Here is a 10,343-nt window from a genome sequence, read left to right as displayed (position 1 = left end):
ACTTTTCACTAATTTATTGCTAATTTTTGGGCCGTGTCTTGTTAAGTTACTCAGTGCTTAGCCCCATGTTTTTGAAATAAATCAAACCAATTTGGTCAAGGGTTACAGATGTATATTTGTGTGATTTTATTCAAAAAGAGTTTTGTCACAGTTTCACAAAACGGCGATATATAATCCCAGGCTTTGTGATTATTTCTGAACAAAATTTCACAAATTCAAAATCTGACGGATACTTATTTGAGCCCATACACAAAGTTAAAGGTTCTGTTTTCCATCTAAAAATACGGTTAAAACATCCTACCTGTAACAAGCAGAGTCAATAGCGCGGCAGAGCTCCACAGAAATTTAGTCATCATGATGTTCGTTGATTAAAATATCACAAAGACGAGTTGGTGGATCTTTAACTTTAAAATCGTACTTTTTCCGAAAGCTGTGCAGTAAAGCTCTGAGGAACCTTGACTCACTGTCCATTTTTATACCTGGGGGCGTCATATCAGTGATAAGCGGCACCAACAATAGAGATAAGAGTAAGTTTGTAGGGGGGTGACACACCTCTGAAACAGGAATCTGAACAATTACGTACAGTGACGTTCTTCAGAGCAGAATAGCGGTTCCCAACCCTTCTTATCAGACACAACGATGACAGCAAATTTATTAAATTCGTCCAGTACTGGGCGAGACCACTGAAGTTGACAGGAATGAGCTGGAATGTAACTACTTGGGGCATGTCCGCACCACAATTTACGCCCACTAACAGGCTCAGATTATTTTCAGTGTATGACAACATTGTCAAAAGGATCCCTGCAGAGATAGATCTTTTTGCTGAAGAGTAAGATATTTTTTGTTTCACCATAAACAGCCCCAAAATCTCCATCGCAAAACCCACCGGACTCCATTTAATTGAGCAAAGGGTTTCCCAAAGATCCTTAAGTCTAAAAGTCTAAAAAAGGCATTTAATTTGTTCAAATTCAGATATCTTAAATCAATCATTTTAAAAGTCTTAAAAATGCTAACAAATGGGGAGTCGAATTTTATTAATCTTGTTTTTTTTGACATTGCATTGTAAAATCTCAAATTAAATAGTAACATTTGGTTGTTCAGTAATTGCAGATTGCTTCTTGCATTAATGTCACACAGATCAGATCAGACAGCAGAAACATAGACAGTATATGAAAGATGGACGATGTGTTTCCACTTACCCAGAAGTGAAGTCAAAATGCCCTGGATATGCCTGCTGCCGTTGTGCGCTGGTGATGTCATTTGGAGCCAGAGTCTGAGCAGTAGCGATGTCCTCCTCGGTGAAGTTCCCGCCATCTTTAGGATTTTTTTATTTGACGAATGCTTTGAGCTTTTAATTAGGCCAAAGTCCCATTTGCTAACATGGGCGGGGCGGGATTTATGATCCATTAGCCAGTTACCAGGTGGTGATTGCGATGTATTGAATTCACTTTTGGAGAGTTTTTCAAACTTGGCACAATGGGAAATAAGGCTGCAGAATTTAACATGCAGAGTGAAAAACATGAAACTGCTGAAAAAAAACGAAAAAAAACCCATAAATGATTTATTATATTACAAAATGTTATTACAAAAAACTAAATCTGCCCCTGACGAAAAGGAGAGCAGCAAACAGCAGCTGGATGAGACAGGGAGCAATGCATCATTATAGTTAAAGTCTGACTTAAACTGAGACTAAAACAAAGTCTTCTAATGCAATGTCTGAAGAAGTCACTTTGCACCGCTGAACATTTTACTGTTCAGATTCAGAAAAACCTGCTGTCTCTCTGCCTCTGTCACTGATCCACCCATCAGCTGGCACACAGTCTGTATTCAGTTTCCTAAAAACAAAACAGTAACTATTCTGTGCATTTTCAGTATTAACTCTGTAACCAGCTGCTGCATGTTGGATGTTGAGTAAACACAGGTCACACAGGTGAGGACATGGATGTATGGACTGTGCCAACTGTAACTAAACACGCGAGCTGTGCGCGTGCGTTTTTTGAGGAAGCCCCGCGTGAGCGGTGGAGAATTGACAGAGGCAGCAGAGACGAAGAAGACTAAAATAGATAAGAAAAGGACAAATTGTGGAGTTGTTAAACTCCTTGCCTACCCGCTAACGAGTCTCCACCATCTGTCTCGGAGTCCCGCTGGTCCTCCACATCAGTATCAGGCCAAAAAATACGTCCTTCCCGCTGCCGCATTCTGGCTCTTTTCCAGAGAGGCGAGTGTGGAAAACGCCTAAATACAGGAAATATTTTACAGTATTTTAAGCTCCCCGTTGTCCTTTTCTCTCTTCGCCTTCCCCGTTGCTGTCCCACTGGTCCGCCATTTTTCAAAATCCATTTTTTACGTTCGGTCTTTGCGCTTTCCTCGCGGTCACGTGACCCATCGTCATCACGCACGGTAACAAAGAAATCATAAAACTTTTGTTGTTATCAAATAAAGTAACAGAGCGAATTCATCCATATTTCAACACAGACACTATCAGAGAATTAAGTATTATTTTTTTTTATTATTTTTTAAAGAAGAAACAAAGGCTGGATGGTACAGTTGGTGGGGTTTGGAGGCCCCCTAGAGGCCGGAAGCCCCCGGGCCCCGGCCCAATCGGCCCCGGTGGTTAATCTGTGTTTGGTTACAATCATTTATAATAAATCCGTGGTTACAATAGGTGTAAATGTTAGTGTAAATGAGTGTCTGCCTCTATCAGCTTTATCATTGGCTGGTATTCGTCAGCTGGGTACAACTCATGTATAGATGGATGCATGATGCTATAATAAGAGCTGAAGCAACAGAGGTTTTACAACAATTTCTTTATTTTTACATCAATGTGCTGTCTGCTATGACAAAAAGGATAAAGGATAAATAAAAAATGATTAAAAAATACAAAGCAAAACAAAAACCATGGAAGAATTACGAGCTCAATGTTTTCCTGAAACATCCCATTGATCAACTTCCATGATGTGGATTTGAAGTTTTAGCCTATATAACTCGTTATTATAAAGATGAGACCTGAGTTATAGAAAATAAATGAGCATAGAAAAAAATTCTTAGAAACGCATAAGAACCAAAGAGGTTTTTTTTCTGAGAGTGCCATTGATCTTGTAGAGATCATGCTTGGTGTAATTCATCATAGTATAAACTGATTTCAGGAGTCGCTGGCTACTGCTGTTTTTGTGACTTAGCATTTGGCAAATTACAGAACGCTTCCCCACAAGGAGGCCAGGATGGCTACACCAATGGCGGCGGTGAAGGTCATCTTAGTGGTTGGGGCGCCGCTGGTCTGGACGGGGTTGCACTTGTCTGTTGAGCAACATTCAATTTTTTTCTCGTAGGTGATACCCAACAGTGTGCCATTGGTGGTGGTGTTGCAGCTACTTGACTCCAGGCATCCCTGGTTGTTAAAGCCCACGTTGGACAGTGAAGTGAAAGCTGCGGAGAAAGTGTTGTGTGGGATTAATAAGAGTTACAGACGTACGTTTCATCACATAAAGGTTTGAAGTACTGGTTCTTAATTTGAGTTTTTACTGCATAACTTTTTACTCCACTTCATGGAAATACTATATTATATTGCACCTCATTTACTTTACCTGCTAAAGTTACTTTCAGATTTGGATTTTAAAAAACAAAACATAACAACATTCTCTCCTTTACTGCTGGACTTCTTCTTTTCTTTCCTTCTTCAACTTTGAAACTAAAATCCAAGTTTTTTTTCCTGATAATTAAACTTAAATGAGTTATTCACTGCTTACAGCTTCTATTAAAATAGGCTTTTGAAGGAGTATTTTAGTATTTCGCAGATTATGCAAAAAAGATAAATTAAGAATAACTACACTGAATCAGAGTGAAGAAAAACAAATTTCTAGTCAGATGGGATGCTGGTTTGGCAGTTGGGAACATTGGGGTGTGCATGCTGATCTATAAGTGTATGTGTACGCTAAAATATTTGGGAGTGATTTTAACTGAATCATAGCTGTGCTGTGGTTCATTGTTTGAAGGGAAAGGGTGTGAGCTCTTAAGCCATAAGAGGGTTACTTACAGACTTTTCCAGTAAAGCAATGGCTGGTGTTGGTCGAGCAGGTTTCTTCGGAGGTGCTAAGGCAGTAGCCCAGCACGCCATAGCTGCATTTGTTGCAGGTCAGTGACTCCACTGAAACACGCAAAGAAAACACAAAAATTAAAATGACAGTAGTTATCAAATGTGACTGAAGGGAACAGAACATTAGCTCAAAGAGGGTTAAGTCCCACAAGCTAAAACAAACTTAAGCTATTTTTGATCAAACATCTTATTTACCTTTTTAGAGTGTTAATTGATTTTCAGTCATCCATATTGTTTGTATCAGCATAAATATTTTGGACACAAATATTTGGTCTAAAAGTTTACCCCAAATATACTCCACTGTCACGGCAGCTTTCAAAGGGTCTCTGTTTTTAAAATAAACATCTCTGCATTACAAATGTTAGTGGCGATATCCATTTCTAGGGGACATTGTTTGGGGGACTCTGCAGGTCCGCCACACCCTGCACTGTGGCGCGAGCACATGTTGTCAGGCCCCGTCCTGGATAAATAAACAATCAGACCCTGACTGACATATCAGGACACCATCACTCTGATTTTAACATTACTGATTTTATCCTTATCGTCAGGGAAAATATCAGGTGTGAAAGGATGCTAATCAGTGAAGTGCCTTTACTGTTTAAAGTCATTTTTTAGAGTGTTTGGAGGGCCAAAGGGCTGGGATTTACCCAAAGGTCAGTTTACCCAAATAACACAAAGTTTACACATTCTCTCACTTTCCTTGTGTTAATACTTTACAAAAAGTTTCTATGCCACTTTCTCAGTTTTGAGATATCTGCCTGTAAGTTTTTACCAACATTTTAGAGGAACTGCCTTCTTCTAAAAAATAAAATAATAATAATAATAATTTTTAGATTTTTAAAGGTGAAGATTGTGAATTATCAAGAGAATGTTTCTGCTAACAAATATTGACGTTGAGTTTATTTAAGTGTATTTTTTAAATTGTTTTCAGAAGCACAGAAAGAATTTAATTCAAATTAAATTAGTCTTAAAAAAATACATCAGCTGAAGAAGTTTAATTAAAGAAGACATGTATAGCTTCATCTACTATATTCTTTGAGAAATTTTATCTTCAATTATGATACAGTTGAGTGATAAACAATAACAAGAAAATGTGTGACAAGCTTTTACCAAAATAGTCAAAAAGAGTTTTCCTCGCCTTTTTAAGTCTCTATAATAACAAACACTGCCAGAGAGTTTTCCTGATTTGTTTTCCCGCTTATTTGTCACATATTTTCCAATAAAACCTTTGTGAGAATTGATTGAAAATGATTTAATCTTACCCAGCATGAAAGATGCAACAGCTGCAATGATTCCAAATAGGACCCTTCCCATCTTGATGTGCTGGTTTTGTTCTTGGTTTCTGCTCAAAGACAAAAAAGAGAAAATCCCTCCACCCAAGTAATTGGATACTGTGAGCAGTAAAAACTGAGGATCCTGTCTGGTGAGGCCATATTTATACAGTGAGGCAGGTGAAGGGAGGGGGAAGGTGGGGGTTTTCAGGTCTTTTGTCTCTATTTTTTACCTGAGGAGTCACTGAATGTGGAGGAATGTGAAGAGTGATTGATACACTGAAGAAAATCTACCTGAATACAATGAGCTATACAAACTGCCTGAACCTACCACTTAAGTGAAAGAATCAGTCTTTAACCACTTTTAACGTATTTTAAAAACAGTCAGGTCACCAGAATAACGTGTTAGCATTATAAGGGAAATTCATTTGTGAGTTTCACATGTATTATATCTAGGTTGACGTAGTTCAGCTTACATATATACGAGCTGGGTCTCTTCTCCAGAGATGGAGGGGATGGTGGATGGTGGATGGTGGATGGCGTAACACCAGCACGTTGGCTGGTAAGACCAGTGACTACCAAAGAGCAGACAGCAGCAGACCATTTTTCAAGACCAATAAAAGCTGACATATCTAGTTGTGTTTGTGGCAACAAAGTAGGGTACTTTAAGCCAAACCACAGTGTTTTTCAAACCCTTACCAAGTGTTTTTGTGTCTAACCGTTAAGCACAGCATTGTCACAACGTAAGATTGAAAACTGAAATGTAAAATCTAAGCATATCAGTAACATATAGCCAGAGTGTACAAATGTAACAAATCCTTTGTTTGCAGAAACAAATATGCCCAACATTTTATCTGGCAACTGGATTGACAATAAAGTGAGTTTTTGGTAATTTCTCATTTAAAGGTATTAGATGTAACTTTAAAGAAAATATGGGAAAAGCATTAGTTTACATTATGTAAGCCCTACCTGGCTGTACTTGGTAGATGTGGGCGAGCACCTGTGCATTGGTTAAAATACTGTCAAACACGTTGATAGAAGGTTGGAAAACAAATTTAAATCATAAAGAGTGCCCCGGGGATGACGTTTTTCCGTGAGCTGACCAGGAAGTTAGCTTCGCCCTGGTTCCCTTGTCGAAAAGCCTGTGGGAATTTTCCATTGGATTTTGGATCTCTGCAGAAAATAACATGGTGGTGAACAAAGTTTACTTTTGTCACATTTTATTCAGCAAAATAATCTTGACAAATGAACACCACTTTCAATATTTTTGAAGCCCACATGTAATTGCCAGGGGTAAAAAGCTATTGTTAGGCTACAAAATATTGTTAGACTTCACAATGGTCACATCATCAACACTTCGAGGCTGTAAAGCAATGTTCAGGTTGGTTCGGCTTAATGATATTCTGTAGTCTCTCTCAGCAACTTGTTAACTGTCTTTTAGGACAAAAGCTTCAAAGTGTGTTTTATGTCGAAGAATGACACGTGAGTTTTGTTAAGCTAGTGTTAAATGCAGACTTTATTTCAGACAATTAACCAAAAAGCCATTCAAATAAATTAATTGACTTTGAGACAAGGGAATCAGAGGTGCTGAAACGCTCACACATTTCTAGATTTTAGGACTCGTTACTGAGGCTCCTTTTATAGAATAATAAACTGTCTACAAAATTTCTCATTTGGATCAGGCTCCATGACACTAAGTAGCTTACAGTTTGCAAATTACTTAAACAGCTGATGTTATGATCTACTAACAACAGATCCATGTACAATAGTTCAGTAACAGCTAACTGGCTAGCCTTAGCTTCAGTAAAAGTTAGCTCATTTCCTGCTCCTGCGTCTTTTGGCTAATGTTAGTCCATGTTAGATAGCAAGCTAATGTTAGCTAACATTAGCCAGCCACACCACAATATAACAATGTATTTTGCTAGTTTTTAATATGTTGCTAACCTTTTCAGTTTAAATGTTACAACAAAATTATTAATACGGGTTAAAAAGTCAGATAAAGGTAAAAAGAAAAAAGAACAACTAAAAAATCCAAAGCGAAACTTGTAGTGATTATTATCACTTTTAAAAATTTTTTCCCTTGTTCAGGAAGAACACAGCAAATTATGTGATGATCGATATTGTTCACAATTTGGTTTCACATAAAACTAAATAATACTATGCCAAACCCACAACTATGACTTGCAAAATTTTCTTTTATATTGACAAACAAAAAATTTGCAGCACAACTAAAATGGGATATAGTCTTACCCATGACTACATATTTATATATATAAAATTTATTTATGTATTTATTTTTTAAAAATTAGGCACCATGGGAAACACAGGAAGGGATGGGTTTGACAACCTATATTAAGCAGTCGGTTACTTGTAGCAAACTATTTAAATGCTTGGCCATTTTTTGAATTATTTCAGCCATTTAGGGCGGACCTCCCCCTGGTTGCGAATCATTGAAGTAGATTATTGATCGAGGGACTAAACTAATATTGTGTACTGTATGATGTTAAAATACATGTGATACATGTGACTGTAAGTGTGAATGGTTTTCTGTCTCCATCAGCCCTGTGATTGACTGACGACCTGTGCAGGTGTTCAGTGCCTCCCGTCCAATTTCAGCCGGGTACAGCTAGTGAATGGATGCATGCCTTATGTTAAAACAAGAGCAAGTCACTGAGGCTACAGATGTTTTTTTCGCCATTGTCTTTATTTTCACATCGTTTTTTTGTCCATTGTATTTAAAAGGATAACGATACAAAGCAAAACAATAGCCTGGAAGATTTACGAGCTCAGTGTTTCTGTGAAACATCCCATTGATCAACTTCCATGATATGGACACCTCAGTTTGGGGTTTTATATAACTAATCATTATGAACTTGAACATGGACATTGCAAGACCTGAGTTATGAAAAGTAAATGAAGATATAGAAAACCCAAAGAGTTTATTTCGGATAGTGCCACTGATCTCTTTAAAGATAAAGCTTGGTGTAATTCTTCATACAATAAATGGATTTTAGAAGTAGCTGGTTGAATTTAACATGTGGTATATCACAGAGTGCCTCCCCACATGGAGGCCAGGATGGCTACACCAATGGTGGCGCTGAGGGTCATCTCAGTGGTTAGGGTGGCGCTGTCCGAGATGCGGTTGCAGTTGTCTGTTGAGCAACATGTGAGTGTTTTCTGGTAGTTGACACCCAACAGTGTGCCATTGACAGTGCTGTTGCAGCCCATGGGCTCATGGCATCCATTACTAGTGAAGCCAAAGTCATTGAGTCCAGGAAAACCTTGAGAGAAAGGGTTGTGTGGGATTATTAAGAGTTATAGAGGTACATTTAATCAAATACAGTTTTGAGGCACTGGTTCTTAAGTGAGCAATTCTATTTAATTACTGCAATACTAATATTGAAAACTTTTTACTGCACCACATATACATAAAATAATAAAGTTGCTTGAATGTTAATACTTTCATTTAACGGATTTGGATTTTTCATCCAACGTTAAAAAAAGAAAAAAAGAAATCACAAATAACAACCCCTCCTTTCCTATTGGACTTTTTCTTTTACTGCCTTTTTCAGATTGTCTGAAACCAAAACCCTCAAAACTGTAAATACAAGGTTTTTATCTGATAATTAAGCTTAAAATAAGTTCCTCACTGCTTATAGCTTCTTTTAAAATAGCATGGAGTACTTGTGAAGGAGTATTTTAATATTAAAGAGTGGGTATAAAAGATCTTATACTATAGTGCATGAAAGGATTTATAATGCACTAAATCAACATGAAAATAAAACATGAATATCTAGTCAGATGGGTTAATGGTTTGGCAGCTGGGTGTATGTGTGCGTGTGTGTGCCTGTGTGCGTGCGTGCATGTGTGTGTTCAGGAAAGGGTGTGAACTTTTAGGCCATTATGAGGTTACTTACTGACTGTCCCATTAAAGCAGAGGCTGGTGTTGGTCGAGCAGGTCACATTAGAGGGGTTGATGCATCTTCCCCCAAAATTAAATGAGCATGTATTGCAGGTCAGGGCCCCTGAAACACACAAATGAAAGCACAAAAATGAAATGTTGAGTCTGTGGAATAATGACAGTAATCAATGAATGTTTGTGTGAACAAAGAACAAAAATTAGCTCAAAGCAGCGTGATTCAGTCGAGGTTAAAAACAAAGTTAAATTGAGTAGAAATGAATGAACAAGAACTTACGATTTGAGACACGATTCATCTCAATCGCCTGCACTGTGGAACAAGCAAAGTCATCAAATCTCAAATCCCAAGATTAAGAAACAATCAAACTCTGACAGATATATCAGGACACCATCATGCAGACCAATTTTACTGTTAATTTTTTTTAGATTGTGTGGAGGTTTGAAAAGGAAACAAAGCACTTTTGTTTTTGAAATGTCAATTCACCCAATTAAAACGAAGAAAACGTGTCTCCACTTTCCTGTAGTGGAAATAGTTACTGAATTTTTCCTTTTCACTTGCTTAGGTTTTGAGATGTTTTAAATGAAACTACTTTTCTTCCAAAGAAATAGGTTAGTCCCTTTCAAAGATTTTGAAGGCAAAGTAAGTGAATTATTCCATTATCATGTAGTCATTTTTGGTGAGATATGATAAGATTCTGTAATTTGTTTTTGAAAACACAAACTAAATTTGATACAAAATCTAAACACGTAAAACTGACACCATCTGCGTAGCCAGATTTATTTTTATTTAATCTATAATGTGAACAAATTGAACAAAAGTCTCTCTCAGAGACCTTCAGCAACACGTTACCGAAGCATCATCAGTTTAAGTCTTAAAAAAACATCAGGTGAAGAAGTTTGAGGATGCATTTGTTAATAACATGTACAATATCACCATATTCACCAAAACAAATTACTGTACACACGTTGTTTTTTTGAAATGTTGGCAGCTTTGGCTCAGGACGTAAAGCATGTCGTCCACTTATTGGAAGATTGAATGTTTGACCGAGGTAACACCTTG

General features: G+C 37.5%; 1 protein-coding gene across 1 annotated transcript; it reads right to left on the bottom strand.

Moving 5' to 3' along the window:
• Nucleotides 1-2,540: 2,540 nt before the first annotated feature.
• Nucleotides 2,541-8,052, bottom strand: LOC121958241 (sperm acrosome membrane-associated protein 4-like). Its single transcript, XM_042507122.1, has 3 exons — nt 5,356-8,052; nt 4,034-4,144; nt 2,541-3,426 (listed from the first exon to the last, which is right to left on the bottom strand). The coding sequence occupies exons 1-3, from the start codon at nt 5,405-5,407 to the stop codon at nt 3,191-3,193; spliced, it is 399 nt and encodes a 132-aa protein (XP_042363056.1). The 5' UTR covers nt 5,408-8,052; the 3' UTR covers nt 2,541-3,190.
• Nucleotides 8,053-10,343: the final 2,291 nt, after the last annotated feature.

The sequence above is a fragment of the Plectropomus leopardus genome, chromosome 18 (assembly GCF_008729295.1).
Source record: "Plectropomus leopardus isolate mb chromosome 18, YSFRI_Pleo_2.0, whole genome shotgun sequence".
Classification (NCBI taxonomy): domain Eukaryota; kingdom Metazoa; phylum Chordata; class Actinopteri; order Perciformes; family Serranidae; genus Plectropomus; species Plectropomus leopardus.
The sequence above is the reverse complement of the archived record's forward strand: the minus strand, read 5'-3'. Positions and strand labels throughout refer to the sequence as shown.

Coding starts and splice junctions, on each gene's coding strand:
- LOC121958241 (XM_042507122.1), bottom strand. CDS start 5,407: ATGGGAAGGGTCCTATTTGGAATCATTGCAGCTGTTGCATCTTTCATG. Junction 4,145..5,355: donor TGTTGCATCTTTCATGCTGG/GTAAGATTAAAT, acceptor TGCGTGTTTCAG/TGGAGTCACTGACCTGCAAC. Junction 3,427..4,033: donor TTGCTTTACTGGAAAAGTCT/GTAAGTAACCCT, acceptor CTTTCTCCGCAG/CTTTCACTTCACTGTCCAAC.